The 19,346-nt window shown below is 38.6% G+C and overlaps 1 protein-coding gene across 2 annotated transcripts in view; it reads left to right on the forward strand.

Moving 5' to 3' along the window:
- The window catches only part of STIM2 (stromal interaction molecule 2), a 77,980-nt gene that overhangs the window by 43,132 nt on the left and 15,502 nt on the right, over positions 1–19,346 (forward strand). For both annotated transcript variants that reach the window (XM_075420670.1, XM_075420671.1), the window contains exons 3-5: positions 10,340–10,454; positions 17,351–17,462; positions 18,114–18,229. In XM_075420670.1, coding sequence (XP_075276785.1) covers positions 10,340–10,454; positions 17,351–17,462; positions 18,114–18,229 — 343 coding nt within the window. The remainder of the gene's footprint in view (positions 1–10,339; positions 10,455–17,350; positions 17,463–18,113; positions 18,230–19,346) is intronic.

The raw sequence follows: 19,346 nt of genomic DNA on the forward strand, positions 1-19,346 counted from the left end.
GTCTCAGCACTGTGTGATTCTCTTGACTTGTGCTGCATTTGTTATATGTGAAAGTTAAGAAAGTTAAAAGAAAATACTGAAATATTTGTACACTGGAAACTTTTTGTTAGTATTCAGAAGATCTGTCCTGGTTTTCAGTGGACCATCTTTATATCTGACCTTGAGTTTCTTCCTATTCCAGAGGAATATTGAGATAAATCCAAGAAACTACTCTTAAGCCTGTTAAAGTGACTGAAATGAGAACAGTTCATAAGGATTGCTGTTATAGCTGGGGTAATGAGAGATGAGTGAAACTGTATATTCAAACTACTTGCTGTCCATAAAATAAGATGACTGAAATGTCACCCTGTTTTCTGCTAGCTCATTTTAAATTATTGAAGAAATGTTTTGTAACCTGCCTATTAGCTTTTTTCTACATATAGTTTCCATGCAAATCAGGAATGAATAAGTATTTGCATAGAGTGCGTTCTTGTAAGACGTTAAAAGCACACCTGAAATTAGTAAGAAATGCAATTTAATTGCAAGTTCAACTAGTAATCTATATGTACTTGTTGTAGAACTCTTACTGCATCTTAATCTTAAAAGATCTGACATTTTAGCGGCATGGTTACTTAGTTATCTGATTACAGTAGGTCTGAATATATACTGAATATGTCCTAATGTCATTTCAAAACCAGATTTTTTTTTTTTTTTCTGTTGCAGTGGGTAATGCTTCTTGTTTTGGTTAGGAATGAGGATTGAGAATTAAAAAAACCTTCGAAGTAAAGCTTGCATGAAATACAGAGATTTTGCTTAACAGCAGGATAATGGGTTTCCTGTTTCATGCTGCATGGTTTCTGCTTGCAAGACTTCTGGAAGAGCAGTGAGCAGTGTATTGAGTATGGTGATTAGATATTCATCGGCTTTTTATTTGGCAAGAAAAATGTGACAATGTACAATATCTTTCTGCTGTTTTACCAGCACTAAAACAGCGTACAAGTTAGAAGTGTATATTTACACCAAGGAAGGAAGTTCCTGTAAATAGGTTATTTTGAGAGGGGATGGTAACAAGAGCTAAAGATGTTGAACTATTTATTTTAACTATTTTAATTTGCAAATCCAGTTGAGAAGTCCCAACAGTGATTCCAGACACTTCATCTGCACACTGTCTGTTATTTTTCCAGAAGTTCCTTATGCCCTGTTTTATGCTGTAGTTCGTTTTTTTTTTCCTCTGTAAAATGCAGTCTTGCATAAAATCATTCTGTGGAGAGAGAATTTCTCTAGGATGTAAGAAAACTTAAAATTTATAAGAAACTTATTTCGTCAGAAATTGTCAGATACTAGAAGCCCTTTGTATCTACTTTGTGTGGACTTGGAAGAAGCTTGTATTTGACCTTGATGAAATTGATGTGGGGAAATTTGATCTAAACTTTTAGCATGGGATTTATTAGTCATTGAAACACATGAGGAATTTGTCGAAGTGTTCTAAGGAGGATAGAGCGGCTCTTGTTTGAGCATGGACTGGTTAGATTTTTTTTAATTTTTTTTTTCTCCTGTGGTCTGTTACCTGGGTTAGACTGGATGGTATAACTTCAGAGATTTACAGAGATTAAAAAACTTGAATTTTAAATTTACTAGAACATACTTTATAATTGTGTTTCTTAAAAAATATTTGGAGAAAAAGAGCTTTTGTCATAGCTACTTGTATATTTGAAGGGTTTTTTTTTTTGCATTCAGGATTCACATAACTTTATAATACTTTCCCTGAATTTTCAGTGTAGAATTAAGTACTTCAAAACAAGAAGCATAACTTAAAAAAAATGGTTTGGACAATAAATTTGCATTGTACTTTAAAGTAGAATGTGCTTTACTGTGCAGTTGCTAATTTCTGTAAAGCAGGCTGTCACAGTGTGCAAACCAGAGACAGTGGCACAGCAGAGAAGAGGAAATAGGAAGGACGTGGAAAAAGACTATACTTACCTTTAGGGCAGGCTAATATGAATTTCTCTATCATATCTAGCTCCTGCTATTATTACTTTATTATTAACATACAAAAGACTGCAATTCTTTAAATTGGTTTAAAGAGGTAGGCTGTAAAAGGGTAACTGAAAGGGAGAATGTATTACTAACTGGGGTTTTAGTCATGTGTTGTGGGAGGCGATCTGCCTCAGGAAGCATCTGTTGCACCACGTGTGCATGATTCGTTTGACTGATGAAGAGGTACAAGCAGTGAGACAGATTTATCATATGCTCATTATTTACATAGGTTTTTCCTGTTTCTGCAGAACCTCTATATGCAGATCCTACATAAAGTAATTTCCTCAAGGAATCTCTCTGTAGAAATAGAATAAGTTGACATTTTTTATATATTAACATCTTGCTGTGTATCTAATGTCACACAAAGCTAATGGCATGAATTTACAGCTTTCCGTGGGGTCTTTGGATAGATCATTTAATTTCTTGATATCTTATTATGAGTGTACTTGCATTATTACTTAACAAAAAACCCCAACCCAACAAGCTCCACACAAAAACACCAAAAAAAGAGACAAAAACCACTGTGTGGAGAGGAAGAAAGTACATTATTGAAAGCACAAAATGATCAGAGGGTGGCTTTTAACAGTACGGTCAAAGTAGTTGGAACCTCAGAGGTGATATGCAGAAGTGCCTGACTTAGTGTTGTCTGGAGGCAAGAATCAAAGGAATCTAGCTTTAGTGACCTAAAACAGGAAGGGTGATTGTCTTCTATACAGCAAGTAAAGCAGAAAAGTAGCTAGGGTGATCTGATCAGGAATAGCAAAAGTAACATAGCACTTTGGATATAATAAGTTTGACAAGAGCAGAATATTGCCCAGCCCAAGATCTTCCTTTGAAGTGACCGTTTCTGAATGGATCGGCTCCGTGAAGCTAGTTTTTGAGGGATCGAGGACGTATTTGCATCCAAGATGCAAATAATCCAAGTGAGGTGGAACAACTATCTTGAGAGATTATGTTGTGTTTTTTGAGAGAAGAGGAAGAGGTGGAATCACAAAAAGAAAAAAAGTCAAAGGAAGAAAGTCAAAGGAAGAATCTAGAAGGAAATAAAAAATGTTGGAGATACAGAGGTCAAGTGTAAACAACTTCGTTAAAAAGAAATAATGTATAGAAATAAAGTGAGTTCAGAAATGAATGCTTTAAGTATAACCTCTCTTCAACACTAATTTGTGGTTAAAGTTTTTATAATAAAGGAGAACCAGTTCATGCTCTTCTTACTTATTTTTATTATGTAGTTAATTTGCTAGTCGTATTCTTGGTTGTTCATGCTCCCTTTCTTTTAGCAATTAAAATGGTACGTGCATCTATTTTACAAGCTTGATGAAATATGCATTAGTATTACTATTTTAGGAGAATACGGAGAAATAAAATTTAATATGTAAATTTTCAACATGAAATTATTTTTTGAGTTACTGCTGAAATAGAGCTGTCTGTTCAATTTGTGTAAAGGTGAGTTAGTGAATGAATTCTGTGGATATATTTGTTCTTCAGTTCCTTAAGAGATTTGAAAAATGAATGAAACATGATTTGCCAGTTTGGACCAGAGAGTTACTCATTTCAATAATCTGTTCTGGACGGTAGTGAGTACTAAACACTTCTGGCAAAATTGCAAGAAGTTCCATGATAGGAAATCCTGAAGAACTAGATGCCAAGGTAGTGTGGTGCTCCCATTTTAAGAGTGTATATTTTGGATATTAGGAGCATAAACTGTGAGGTGAAAAAACACTTTCACAATTTAACGTTAAAGTCTGGATGGCTCAAAGTGAATAGCCCTTCTGTATTCTTGAACGAAAGCAAAGTGGTGTGCAGAATTTCTCTTCCTTTTAATTGTTACATCTTGGATGGAGTAAAGTTTTAGCAGAAGATTTTTTTGGGGGGGGGTGAGGTACAGCTATGTATGGAACAGATGCTAAAAAATAGTGGATGACAGTTGAAAAGCTTGATCTTCCTTTGTTTAGTGCATCTTGGGACCTTGTTAAACTTCAGGAGCCTACCGTAGGTGTTAGAATTTCAGCTGGGAGAGGTTCTGCTGTAGACTGAGCTCTTGCTTCGTTTTGTTGTTTGCAAATATACACTCAGCAAGATGTTAAATGTGCTTTAAAGTTCTATTAGTATTCTGGTTTCGTCCTTATCGTTTGTATAGTAAAGGTCTTTAAACTGGCATTCATATTTATGTAAACTAATTTATACTTCAGTGTCAGCTGCTTAGGCAAAATTCTGCATGGTAGAAAAATACCTGATGCAGTGGTTCAGAAACTGAAAACATTATAACTGTTTTGCATAGCACCGGGATGGCTCCTGGGTGTGTTTTACATCTTGCTGTGCAAGAACATTCTGGTATGAACATTGATCTTTCAAATGAGTATTTTGAGCTTCTGAAGCAGCGCGTAGCAAACCTTTCCCCCCAAAGCTGTTGGGTTACTTTGATTCCCTTAGTTTGTCACAGATTTATTACTAGAGGTCTTTTATGCATTGAATTTTATTATTCAGCTGCTTATGTATTTGTCCCGAAGCAGGGTGTCCTTTAGCCTCCTGAAGTTCTGTAAGCAACTCTGAGCATGTCTACACAGTGTGTGGGTGGGGTTTTTTTTTTCAGAGCAGGATAGGTAGGAGCCAGGTCTGGTCTGAAAACGTTAGGACCGTGTTAGTCTACGGCCGTGCCGGTGCAAAGAAGTCCTGTGGAGAGGCCGCGCCTGTTACGGTGGGCACGGCTGCATAGAAACCTGTTGCAACGTGGTTTGGATTAGACCTACCTCAGGCCTTGCCTCCTAGGAGCTACTTAAGCTAATATGTAGCTGTCTGCACCTGTCGGTGTAGCACCGCAGGCATTTGGTCCTGCTACAGTGAAATGTCCCCTTGGAAAGTCTAACTCGGTCTTGAAGAGGTTGCCAAGTGTGCTTTGCATTAGAATAGCTACAGTTTTGTTTTGAGCTGCAGTAATCTTTTTTTCAATAGAATTTGTAGATTATTTAAGATGCACTTGGTAACACTTTCAGGGCCATGTCCTGCATTTTTCTGGCAATGTTTCTATCATGCTTAAACAAATTTTCTTATTTTACTGTCTAACGTTTTCAGAAGCCGTTTCTGTAGGGTAGGTAGTTGTGAACGATGTCATACCTCAGTCATGAGATGCTGCCTTTTAAGGCACGCTTGCCATCATAACTTACTTGGTAAGCGTGAGATGGCGATAGCTGCAGCCAGCCCGGTAGCAGTAGGCAAGAGGGAATGTACTAAAAGGCTGTCTAGCAGTGACCGGCTGCACCTGAAGGTGGGATTGTAGGAAAACTGAACGTGTAGCTTTGGCAGATTTTCTTTTGAAGGAAGAAAACTGAAGGGAATGACGCTATTTAAGGAATAGATGCTGAAGGAAGATAGTCATACTCAGCCAGGAGATGTTGCTAATTGCTCTTAAAGTAAACATGTCAGAGTGTCTATTTTAAGTCGGTGAAACTGAAAATCATAAACTTGAGCCTTCACTCAGAACAAAATATAAACTAGCATATGATTACTTCCTTCTGCAGTTAGCGAGTGTGGTTTATTTTACTTTTCCACTGGCATTTGCAGAAGTATGCCCTTGTTCCTTTGCTCTTCAAGGAGCAAGCATCTCTTGCAACTTCCATGGTTTAACGTATTTTAACTGCTTGTATTGTTGCGTGTGGCTTTAGTTTGTAAGTGCTCTCTCCATGTCAAACCCGTCTTGGGTTTTGGTGTGTCTTTTTTCTTCCTTTAGAAGGGTTGGATTTTTTTTGTGTGTGTGTGTGTGGTTCTTCCTTCAGGTTAGCTTTTGGTAGGAATTTGCTGGATTTTGGGGAATGTTACAACACTAAAGGCTTTCTGTAGCGGAAGGAAGGTCGTGGCATACCTGACCCTGTAACTCTACCTGGGGCTCCACAAGTTCTGTCCCCTCCAGGGAGGAGAAAGTTTCCTCTCCACTCTTTACACTGCTGATCCTTGGGCGTTGGGATGTGAATCTTTGTAGAGGCACAGTTGTTATGGTACTTTTGGGATCAAAACTCCAGTTTTGAGTCTAGGTGTGGTGTTACTTTATTCTCTACTTGTTTTTGAAGTAACTACTTTGACAAATGAGTTTTCTTTTGGTTTCACACAGAGTTTTTAGGTAATTTATCTGCTGCTTTCTTGGTTTCAACTTTGTGGTCTTAAAAGGCCTTCTCTCTCTTGAATAATTATGTTGGCTAAGATAATCCCTAGATGTTTTTTGTTAGAGTTTATTCTTTTAACCTCCCTATTTAGAGTTATTTTTCTAACCTTTTCTTTGTATACTTAATGACCAGAGCAACAGAAGAGAGATTAGCTGCCATGACAAGGAACAGAAAAATCCTCTCTTCACCCGGGTTGTCCGCTGTTTTTATAGCTTTCTTCAGTTTAGGACGTAATTTGTTTTCTTAAAGGAGAACTGCCGCATTAGGCCAATTTTGAAACAAAGATCTTTTAAACAAAAGAAAGCTGTCTGATGATGTCACGTACCTCTTCATTAGTAAATGCATTCATTCTTTGAAACGTGATGGCGTCTTTCTAGCTATGCACGCTGTAACTTTACCGTTGTGACCATCTGGTGTTCGAGAACCTGGCTGAGGCGGTCATCGTGGTTATTCTCCCAGGCTCTGGGAGCAGTATGGGTAGGATTGAACGCAAGAGGGGCTCTTTTCTGTTCTTGAAGGAATTCTTCTAAATGCATAATCTCTGCCCCTGAGGAGTAACCGTGTGCTGAGTACTAAATGCAAACTATTTACAAGTTTGCGTGTTGACAGTTCGTTTTTTAAAAAAAGGTACTTATTCAAGTGCTCTGAACAGTCTCTTGGTATAGACAAGATCTTTTCCGCCGTCGCCCTCTTCTCCTGGGAAATCTTGTGCTTCAAACTTGGGTTTGTTTTCTGTATTTGCGATGAAACTCGCCATCAGGCTGATACCTGTGAATGTAGCGAATGTAACATGTAGAGGATGTTATCACTTTAGGTGGTCAGAATCACTGCGCAACCAAAGCAAGTCTTGGTCTCCTGAATAATCCCTTTAGGCTCGGCCTTGGGAGAACAGGTATGCAAACTGCAGAGATAAGGAGCCTGCAAGATGATCTCAAGACCCCCAACGATTGAAGGCTATTAACATATACTAAGGAGTTCTCGGAAAACCCATTACTATGATAAGCATTTCTTGGAAATGTAATTAATACGTATGTTGACACAGCATAGACACCTAGTCACTGTGTCTCTCGGTGCACACGTTGGGAGGAGGGATCCCCTGTACCTGCCTGATAGCCTTCCGACTGAGAGCCTCCCGCTCCGGCTTCTCCCGCCGCCAGGCTGCTGAGGCTCCGCGCCCAGCCCGGTGGCGGAGCCGGTGGGGCCCCGCGGCGGTGAGAGCGCGGGTCGGCCGCGAGCTGGTGCTCCCTCTGCGGGCTCCCTGCAGAACGGCCGAGGGGCGGCAGCCGGGGCCCGGCGTCTGCGCCTGGCTCAGCTGGGTGCCGAGGTAACCCGCCTCCCTCCCCTCTTTAAAATCAGAGCGCTTTCTTATAGTGCCTTGTAGTGCTGCGGGGTGGGCTGTAACGCCTGGACGCGTTTCTGTTTTAACAGTTGGCATCTTCCTTCTCTTCTTTATTCCTAACCCTGCATAGACTGTTGTTAACAGCAATTCAGATTCTCCTTGACAGCACCTGTAACTGTTCAAGCGTTCTCATCCTAAAATATTTTACAACTTTTGCTGACAACTAGCAATAAAGATAGAGGCAAGTTGATTTCTTATGAGCAAAACTGATCTGAGGTATGAGTTTTTGCTGAGAAGGTGCAAAATGTGCTGAAACGTTTACATACAGCATATATTCCGTTCGGTTCCTCTTCAGAAACTTGATTGGTCTGCGACTTTTGTACTTAAAACAAACGTTTTAAATAAATGTTTTAAAACAAATGCCTGACATTGGGAATCTTCAGGGGCAGCACATCACCAGTCACTAGAAAACTGAAGAGTGAGTGTTAACATGCACCTTAACCCCCCATATGAAGGGAGATAGGCTTTACGGGGAGGGACCTCTATTTTTCGTTGTCTCTTTAGTACATTTTTCAGAAGCTCCCAAAAGACACGCTGGTGATGGTGGTTGATAGTAGGTACTAGCAGTCTGAAGGAAAAAGGTGAGGTGGGCAAACATCAAGTCTTTAGTGCTACTCCACCTTTGAGACTTCAACCTGGAAAGCCTTAGAGACGCTCGTGAATAAGATGATTTTTTTTGTTTATTTGTTTTCTTACTGTTTGGTTCCTTCAGTTTATTAAAATGTGGAGTGGGGATGAATAATATAATCTGCCTTTGACTGCACATTGCATGTTAGCTGTGGAATCTGCCAGCTTCATGGTTGTGGTGCCGATTTGGGGAGTACACAGAGTTCACACTTGGACTATGCAATATGCAACAGAGGTTGTACATAAGATATTTTTATGTTTGCATATAGTATCAGCAATCAGTCCTTTCTGTGCTTATTTGTACGTATTTACAGTTGCTAGTCTATGGAGTTTCAGAAGTTCTGTAATTGCCTCTGCCCCAACAGGCTGCTATTTTCAATTGTTCTCATAGATTTCATAAATTTCTTATGTATTTCGCATGTGTATACATGTGCGTATATGTATGTATGTTTATGCCTTTCTCATATACATAGGGAAGAGGAGTTAAAAATGCTCGTGCAATTTGTGTAGGCTGAATGGAACTATTTTAGGAATCAAAAGGCTTGTAGAAAGCTAATGTCTGACGATCAAAGAAGTTTTGAAGTTGCAGATGAATGAAAGAGGGTTTGCATCCAATCTCTGTTTGGAATCAAAAGACGTGTATGGCTTTATGATTGGGTTAGGGAAGGCAGCTAGTACTTTATACCAAGTCTGGCAGTTAGAGGAGAAACTTGAATCTCTTCCCATATTTTTAGATTTCTTTACTTCCTAGTAAGAATTAAGTTTTTAATAAGGGGAAACTGATAAATGTGAGCTTTTTCTTGCATATTTCTGCTGTCATACACTGTCTCTTTTTATGAAGAGTTAATGTTACGGTTTAACATTGACTACTTTTCAGTCTTTCCTGCAATTTCTGGAATGACATAATCTCTCGATTTGTTACAAATGAGGCCTGTGGGGGAAGCTCTGCAGATAAATTATTACTAGGACTGAATTTTAAGAAGTGGGGTCTTCTGCAGTGCATCTCTAGCTTAGTCTTCTTCCTCACCTCTGCTTGAAGTGATGATGATATGACCAGCCATGGTCAAAAAGCTGTTTTTTCAGTTGGCTGTCATGACTATCTGTAGCTGTTTTTGTTTGAGGAGCTTTATCCTTCAGGAACAGAAGAAAGTAAGCAGTTTACTGTGGAAGATTACTTGGCTCTCGTGTTAGTTTTCTGGTACCAGTGCGAAGATCGCCACCTGCAGAGACTGCTCATGCTGTGCTTTTAGGGACTGACAGCTGTAGAAGGTTTCCACTACCAATGGGAGGTGGTTTGCTGACCAGTGTTGCAACTTTTTTGTATGCCTGTGTGAAATAAAAATAAAATGGGTTTTACAGTTCCATACTTTTCCTTGTATGTATACGGAGAACCCATTTGTAGTGACTTGTGAAATAATGATACAACACTGCTACATATGACGTGATTGCAGGATCTTCCTTTTTATCATGTTTACTTAAAGACAGAGCACGGTATTTAGACATAGTCTTCCTATTAATTACTGGGAATAAAAGAGTTTTGTGTAATGCTTCTGTGCTTGGAGTGTAACGACTGAGGAATGATTAGCAAGAAGAAAATTGGCACTAAAATGACTTCTGTTCTTTAATTTGTTGAAATAGAAGTCAAATTTTTGTTGTCTAATCAGAAGACTGGTAATACTTAGTCAATACCTTTCTCTCATCCCTCAAGTGTTTGCTTTTAACTGGTGTAGCAGGATTCAGATATTGCTCATCCATAAAAGACTAGCACATTTTCAAATCGTACATGGTCTTAATTTTCAAGTGGGTGAAGTTGGTGAAGTGTCTTCAGAATAGAGAAGTATGCAGTATGACTTGTGTGGTGTGTTCTTGTAATCACTGTAACTCTACAGCATGGTAATAATGTTATTAAAACTAGTATACTAGCAACTGCATCTTCAGCTTTCTGAGATTTAGTAATTGTGAAAATCAGATCGTGTAAGACTGCTTAAGTTGCCTTCTGAGTCTTTGGTATAGTCAACTTGCATGAATTGTGTGCTGCTTGCATGGGGAGGAGATAGTAAAGATTCCTCTGATTTCCTTGTAGTTTCTGTTTAGAAATTGTTATTTTGGTGTTTAAGATGATGTTTTCCCTTTTCTTTAGTTTCTAAGGGAAGATATGCAATACAAGGATGCCTCTAATAAGCATAGTCACCTGCACAGAGAAGACAAACATATCACCATTGAGGATCTGTGGAAACGCTGGAAAACGTCTGAAGGTAGGTAAAGAACAACAGCAAAAAATGATCATGGTTGTTGAAATAGACATAATTCAACAATTTTTTCCACCAGGTAGTTTAGAGTAGTGAATGGATGACCTCTTAAAGCAACTTCATGAACCTGTTTTGGTGCTGTTATTCACAGGCATACATAAATCTGGCTAAAACCTCATTCAGTCCAGCTAGTGTTAATTTCCTCTTGATGTGCTGGGTATATGGTAAGTAAACTAAGCTAGCTTACACGCTCATCCATACCAGGTTGTAATTTATGAAGGTGGCTGTCGTGAGTGCTGAATTCTAGATAAGCATGTTTTTAATTTAGTAAGCCCTAAGGGTTGCTGTCAAGCTATTTTTAAAACATTTATTTTGTGTTGTGTCAAGTGGAAAGTCAAGGTGCTTCCACTTTGACGTAAATTTTCTTTAGGCCACAAAGAGCTGGGGATGCAGGAAAATGGACAGATAACCCAATGCCACCATCCCTCCCCCAGTGATTTGAATGAAATTAGAGCTAAGTAGTTCAAATATCGAAAGACAGTACTTAATGAGCAGTACAGTGCTCATTCCCAAATATGTTCCAGGATGTAGTAATTAAAGAAATATCCAGATATTTGGAGTGTTAGAGTTGTCAGGAGAAGAATACTTCACCCCCCAACCATTCGGAAGGTGTTGGACTAATTATGAGCGTACAGAGATCTGAAAGTTGGTATTGGGCAAACAGCTAAAAGTAGGAACAAGAGCGGAATGAAATTAGGAACATGCCGTTGGTTCATTCTGCTAATACAGGAGGTCATTTAAGTCCAGTCTGAGGTAATACATTGATTAAGTGTTTGCTGTGTAGTAAATGTCTACATTTTAAACAGTGATATTTAACCTTATCTCTTCAAATACTCTGTAAATACTTACTCACTAAAGATCTTGTTCAATGAGAGTATTGCAACTAAATTATCAGAGAAAATTACCTCCCTACAATTGTTCGTTTAACTTATGAGTAACTCTTCAAAAATTTAGGCTGTAGTGACATCGGAACTGTCTGTCTATTGTGTATATCTTTTTCCTAGGTTTCTTGAATGTAGTGAGCAGTGCGAGTAAGACTCAAAAGATTTCGAGAGGAATGTCTAGTTTTATTGTGTCTGCTTATAATGGCTTTACTGTGCATCCTGTTGAGGAAACTCAGGTTGCACCGCGGGGAGGCCCTTAGAGTGAGACTCCCAAGCAGTGTTAACAGCGATCTGGTGGCTGTTAGAAAGCATCAAGCCCCTCAGATAACGCACTACTTTCATTTAATATTAGATAACATGGAAAATACTGTTCTTCCTTTCTAGATGTTTTAGGAATTTTGATTTATTTGTTTTTTACGTGCCGCTAGTTCATAGTGCCAGTTTAGTGCAATTTGACAGCAGTAAACAAGAGAGTGGAAGGTAGTGTAAATGATGGTATCAGTAATTTGAAACTTCATTAAGAAGTCTGTTGAGGTATCTGTGTGAGAATTACAAGCTCTAAATAGTGCCCTTGACAGTGCCCATTAGTGCTTAGGCAGAAACATCTTCTGGATCCATTGCTGCTTAGTTTATGCTGAGTAGAATTGGCCATTCTTTCCTGTAAAACTTGCTTTATGTGGATGTTTGTCTTAAGTATTTGTCAGACAGCTTAAAGTTGCTTTCTGTTTAAGATAGTGGTGATGCGAGACAGGTAAGGGTTGAGCGGAAAAAAGTGAAAACACTGTTTATGGTGTAGTAAGTGCACCATTGCTATTTGGCATCTCCTTTTAGGATTAACAAAAACAAAGGTTATTTTAAAGTAATTGCTTGAGAAGGATCTTATACAGTGAATGGAACTCTGAGGACTGGCTCCATTGAAAGCTTTAAAAATTGTGTAATAAAATAAAAAAGCAGCTTCAGAATATTCTTTTTCTTTTAAATTTTTTAATCTCAGAATCTAATTGTACAGAGAACTCTGCTTAGAGGAATGGCTAGGAACTAGCATAGCTGATTAACCATAGAAAACACTGCTTTCTGAAAATCCTCTGTCTTTTACTACTCTACGTGTCTGTTCTTTAAACGTAAATGCCAGTATGTGCTGGTTGTATGGTGTTTGCTTTGACTGTCTCCTTTTCTTTCTAACTAAGTATTATTTACACAAATACAGAGCTTTTCAGCTATTCTGAAGTATCAAGCTTAGTAGTTATTGTTGGGTTAAAATCAAAGGTGCATCTTCCGTATTTTTTTCTACAAGGGCCTTGAAGAGGTAGCCGTTATGAGTGCAGCAAAGGTGACGGGTGAGCATTTGTTTTGATGTCTGAACACCAGTCTTTGCACCATTGCCTTTGAAAGTTCTTTGTCTCAAGGGTGTCTACCTTCTCTTTTTTCTCCCCTCTAATGGGCTGAGATTGTATGAATTTGCTATCTGAAGACACGTGTAGATATTTAGTCTCTATAGTAAGGGAGTCTAAAATCAGCACAGGAGTGTTCAGCTGCGTAGTTTTCTGACCTGTCTTGGGGAATAGGTAGGGTGCTGTGTTCTTGGTGGTGTAACGTTGTCCCTTGGGATTTGATTTTGTGGCAAAGTACAACTATAGTGGTCAAACCTGACCACTGTGTTGTCAGACTAATCTGAGTCATACCAAGACCTAATTTTGATAAACTGCCTTAAAAAACCTGTAGTTTTTCCTTACCATTACGGCGTATTTGACTTTTAATGTGTAGTATATCCTGTAGGCTGCCCTATAATACAAAAAAACTTCTCCCTTGCCTTGTGTGTGTATTGTTTTTTTTCTTCAACTCTTTTTCCTTCTCTGTGGAATGTGCAAGGTGACCTAAAGTCTGGTACCATATTTATTGGGGAAAAGGTAAAAAATGGCTTCATGTTTGTATGTGTGATCACCTGTTGTATTCTGAGTAATGCTGCACAAGTGTTCTTGCAGCAACTGGGACTAGACTGCATATCACAAAGATGATATGCCTTGCACTTTCTTAATCATTTGCTGTCTCAGGTTTGGAATACCTGGAGACAGGAAGCACGTGCACGCAGGGCTTGGCGAAGGGATGAGCTACATAATGCTGCATGCTGTCCCAGGCAGGACCAGTACGGTACCGGGGACGGGCCCTTCTGCGCAAGAGGAAACTACAGTGTTAGTGTTAAATATCATCATGTAATGTTGGAAAGACAGTGAGGGCCACTCGTCTCTTTTGCTTTTTCATGCTATCTAAAAACTTACCTGGTGGCAGTGTATTTCTTGCTGATGTTGCTGCTGAAGGTCCTGCTAAAACAACACTGACTTTTGAATCCTATGTGCTTGATACAGAGCAATCTTGTTTTTTTCTATATTGCCTGGTCAGCCGGTTCTCAGCTTTAAGCCTAGTATATGGCTGCCATTCACTCCTTGCCATGACATATTCTTAATGAAGGTAATTTGATTCCTGAAAGGAGTAGGAGGCCCATAGGAGTACTGGGGCTGATACTGTAATGTTGGTTTATTTCACACCTCCCTGCCCTGAAGCACTGTGCTACGTGATAAATTTAACATGAAGAAGCGATGCATAGCCTGATCTTCTAATCAGCCATTAACGTGGGTTAGCACGGAGCAACTTTCATAAGCTATTTTTGCTGTCTTCACCTTCAGGCATGTTATTATAGCAGTTTAAAAAGAAAAAAAAAAAAGGTAAAAAACCAAACTTGTGGTCTGAAATAGAACAGCTAATGCAAGTGTAGAGACTGAGTGCTGCACTGGGGTGTAAACACCGTGGCTTCTACACCTGCCTGCCCAGGGCATGTTGCTGACATCCTCTCTCTCACGATACCTATTTGTGAAAGTAGGTGTGAGAGGGAAGGCTGATGTGATTACTCTTTCATGCTATATGCATTTAACTTACAGTAATTGTTAGTTGCTACTCCACTGTCTGAAGCACTATATTCTTTTTGAGTGTTTAATGTAAGGCAGAGTTACAACCTCAGCCAATTAGTAGGAGCTGTCAGAGTCTAATTGGCAATGCTGATGGGGATGAATTTCAGCTGGCCTGCCTGCCTGTCAGTACACCTGGTGTGTATCGCTTGGCTTGTGTCGTGTTTTGGGAGGCTGTAACAGCTTCTGCTGAAGAAAGGCCAGTTTGCTTCTCTGTGTTGTATGCTGTTGTAGAATAAACATGTATGTTGGTCATAAGGTCTCATTGGAGACGAGTCAAGCAATACTTCTTACCAATATCTATAGGATATAGAAGATATCCACAAAAAGAAACAGACTGAACATTTTCGCTGATAAAAAGGAATCTCCCAGGGCTCCACTGTGGTGCTGTAGGAAAGGGAGGGTGGGGTACTTTAGGGTCCGGTTCCACCTGGAGAAGTTGGGTGTTTGCAGGTACTGACACTGGAATTCTGCTAATGCACGATTAATTTGCATAATAAATCTAAATTTCTGGTGAGATATGTGCATGGGCAGAGATTTAGACTGTGAAATCCCAGAATAAGAGTTGACTGTCAGTATTGATTATGGTTAGTTTAAATGGTGAGTGGTCATTTAAACATATACCAAAAAGTGACTGAGATTAACTTTTATGTAAACAGGTAGCCGTGTAAGAAGAATACAGAAAGTACAAGTTCTGGTCCTAGTTTGGGGTAGGGTTTGGTTGCTGCTTTTTGCAGTTTCTGTACTAGTGGAGCTATCTGATACAGTGACAGCTAATGAATAATAGTAAAGTGTTTTTTCCTAAATATAACTGTTTGGGGAAATTTCCTTGATATTCTGTGAAAGAAACATCACACCGATCTAATTGGTAGAACAGATGTGACTGACTCTACTGTAAACAACTCCAGTACACACCGCATTTCTTATGTGATAATATGTTTAAAATTACTACTGAATTATGAAAAAGTACAAACATGTAAATTTTGACAGAGTGACTACAAAATACTTTCAGCGGTAGGAGTGAAACTTCTTGATGTTCTTTTCTTTTTTTTCCTCCTGCTCAATTTATAAACTCAGTGAATTCTGTGACTTCTGAAACTGCATGTTCTGTACTGTCAGTGATAAAGTCTGCAGTGTGTAGTAGCTATTTTAGTGTTGTTTTTTTTTTTTTTTTCTCTCTGTCACATCAAAACAATGCTTTTGCTTTGCATCAGTTTCTGAACGTGTTCCTGGAATGCAGTTAAAGTGATATTTTTCTGGATGATTTTACCACCCTTTCGAGAGGCTTAGAGTGACTTGTAAATCTGACCACTTACTATTCACAAAACAGTATCTTTGCAATGTGAAAATGATCTGTTTACAAATAGAGCCGAGACATTTTGCATAAAAGCTTAGAATAATATGACAAAATGGAGACTGTTGCAAGATCAATACCTGAAAAGCAGTTTGTGGCTCAAAAGCAGAGGAAGAAGTGGGACAGCATGCTGGGAAGGGGGTGTATCCATTCATACTGATAGAATCCAAGTGGTTTGTACTGTGAGTTTATGAAAGCTAGAAGTGGGTCTGTGAAAGATGTTCTGTCTCTGGTTATCTGGAGTAATGAAAATCTGAAATGTTTAAGCTTACTTTTCAGCTACGTTAGTGTAGACAAGAGACCTAGAAGTCCGTATTTCAGTTTCAGTGCGAACTGAAATATGAATTTGAACTTGTAAAAATTGTTATTGCCTGCAGCTTACCTATCAGGCTTTCAGCAGCTCTTTCTAAAGGAGCATGGTCAAAATTCACAGCTGAGAATATGTCGTTGTGATGAGATTTCTAAAGAAATCTTTGCTGAGCGTTGTCATATGCAAGTAGTTTTAGATAGAGAAAGGTTTGGAGAAAAAAAAAAACAAAACTAAAAAAATTTGTTCATGCAAAGATATGTCTGTCCAGAAGGAAGCTGTCACTTTTTCTTTCCTGTGCAGACAAACTTCTTCAGACTTCATAAACGGAGAGAACAATTTCCCTTCAACTTTGTCATTGTGAAGCTGTAAGCTGCAGCAGCTGGCCTTAAGGGCCAGAAACGTGGTGGTTGTTTTATTTTGTTTGTTTGCTTGCTTCTGGTTTTTGTGTTTGGTTTTTTTTGTTGTTGTTGTTGCCGTTGTTGGTTGGTTGGTTGGTTGGTTGTTTTTTTCCCCATGTATTTTTTGTTTTGTTTTGGGTTTGTTGTGGTGTTTTTTTTGTGTTTTTTTTTTTTTTTTTTTTTTTTTTTTTTGTAAAATCTGTGGCTAGTATTTTCATATTTTCTTAGGGCATCTGTAACTATGAAAAGTTATGTAGACTATTGCTGTTATACAGGAAAATTGTTAATTATTCCCTACATATTTAAATAAATTTTCTTAGTGGTAATGTAATAATACATGTATACTTGTACATGCTACATGTATAATATGCATGTAATACAGCTGTTTTGGGCATATGTGAGAGAGATTGAATTGTTTTCCTGTTAAATTTGTGCTGTCTTTCAATGTCCTCTCTTCCTTTCTTCTGTGCTCCCATTTTGTGGTTAGTAGGCGTGAGCCTCTATGAAGATTCTTGTGAAAACAAGTTCTTAAGCCCTCATCCTGGGAAAGATCTTGGTACATTGCCTTAAATGGCTACAGCACCTGCTGACAAGGACAAAAGGATTGAGGCTGAGATCACTTTAAGTCACAAGATGCTGCCCTGTTTTAAACTAAAGTGAAACACTAAAGTATTCTGTGGAATTTTCAATAAAGAAATGTTTCTGTTGGTTCCATGCTTGTTTGTTTATAGTTTGCTTAAGCTTCCTCTGAGAAGCATATAATGAAAAAGGCAAAATGCCAGAAACACCTTGGTGAATGTTAATGCTAATTTTTATGCAATTATGTTTGACTAAACCCTCTTGCTTACTGTAACCTGCTTTTCTACTGTTTGTCTTCTATGTCTTGCTATTGATTTTTACAAAAATTAAAGGTAACTAAACTGACTTTTTTTCCAGTTCATAACTGGACTCAAGAGGACACTCTTCAGTGGCTGTCAGAATTTGTTGAACTGCCCCAGTATGAAAAGAATTTCAGAGACAGCAATGTCAATGGAACAACACTTCCCAGGTGAACTTTTTATCTGGATTAGTTGCAAATAATTCCTTGTAGGTTGCTGTTTTAGTCTCTATGTGGGAACAACTATGTGAACCTGAAGTCAAACAAGATATGGTCAAATGCAAGAAAACAGAAGTGTCCTTGCACTTTTGAAGAGCTGGCTGCATTTTTTTTCTGCCAAAATATTTCAAAATATGAATGCTTCTTGCTATGCCTTTTGTCTTAGTTGTGTTTCTTGCCATTGAAGTTTTTATTGATGAAGACGTAATTCTGTATGGTAGTGAACTTTCTTTTGAACAACTTCCAATCTATTGTATGGTTATACATCAAAAACTATCTGTAGAACCCCTTCTCTTGAGCATAACTTAAATTTGAGTATTGTATGTATTTCAGAGAGTTGGTGTCACAAGTCTGCAAATATACCACTACCTCTAACTATGCCAAATGGATTTATTTTACGGTTATTCCAGAACGAAAAGAATAGGGAAATGATTTGATGTTCTTATTTTGCCACATGCTGATAAGCTTTTTTTTATAGCACTACTGTCATGGCATAACTGTAATCTGTATAACTGTGGGAAATGCTGTTGATGTATTTCTTTCCATAGACTGGTTTTCAATATAGCTTGTGGAATAGGTAACGTTTTGTTTTATCATTAACAGGATAGCAGTAAACGAACATGCTTTCATGATCTCTCACTTGAAAATAATTGACCGGAGCCATAGACAGAAGCTTCAGCTTAAAGCCTTGGATGTTGTTTTATTTGGTCCTCTGACACGTTAGTAACCTTCTGGGGTTTTTTCTTATCTCTTGTTTGTAAGAATTCAACAGAGAATACTTAGTGACATTTGATGCTGTAGGTAGGACAGCTTATCTGTTTCGTGGATGTACTGATAGATTGCTTGGCATGTGTTGTGGAACTGGGCAATGAATTAAAAAGGGTGATCAGGATCCTGGGATTAGGACAAAGATTCACTTCTGTGTGTAAGATTATGCAGAAATTTTAGTATAACCTCACTTGACAGATGGGTGTTTGCCTTTGTGTCACAACAAGTGTCCTCCAAATCTTTTTGACTATTTAAATTACACTTATAGCTAATTTTACATTCAGTTCCCAGTTAGCTTGGGCACTGTAAGCTGGGATGCCGCAATGAGAGGGGATGACCTTCCCCAAGGAAGAAAAAAGATGATGGCGCAAATCCAATCCCAGTGTCTCTTGTGCAGACTCGAGTTTAAATGCAGTTAAATTTAATGCAGCAGTTCCACTCTGACCCATTTTAGCATGTGCAGACATTTCCTTACCACATCACCAGCAGTCTGCGTGCTTGCTTATAGGCAGTTACAGACATGGTGTGGTACTGCGTGTGTCAGGTGTTCCTGAACTAGGAGGCCCTTCCAGAGCTTGGTGAGCAGTTTGGAGAGCAGTGAATGACTTTGCAAAAGTCAGGCCAGATCTGAGCTGGCCTGACTGATCGGAGTTAGCCTGACAGATGTGAGCTACAGCTTTTTAGAGGAAAAAGCACTTGGTGTTTGCACTATACTTTTAATGTTAGCTGAAACTGTCTTTTAAAAGTTTGTTTCACAAAGGTACAAGTGACCGTAAAATTTGTACTAACAAAGGAGTATACATGAATCTTGGGTATGACACTTTGGCCATCCAGGTTTTGCTTTTAAAAAGTGCTGCTATTAGCTACTTACCCTTTTAAAATCTACTTTATTTTGTACAAGTGCATTTTGAACTCGGCATAGGATATTCCAGAGGGCACAGACTGGGGAGAACTTACTCAAACATAACCAAAGTTTCTCCTGGCCTGTTAAAGTGTATTTGGGGAAACTCTCTCTTAACTTACTTAAATAAAGATACAGTATGTGTATGTACTGCAAAAGTTTAGTAA

This window comes from Opisthocomus hoazin, chromosome 5 (assembly GCF_030867145.1).
Source record: "Opisthocomus hoazin isolate bOpiHoa1 chromosome 5, bOpiHoa1.hap1, whole genome shotgun sequence".
In the NCBI taxonomy this organism is placed as follows: domain Eukaryota; kingdom Metazoa; phylum Chordata; class Aves; order Opisthocomiformes; family Opisthocomidae; genus Opisthocomus; species Opisthocomus hoazin.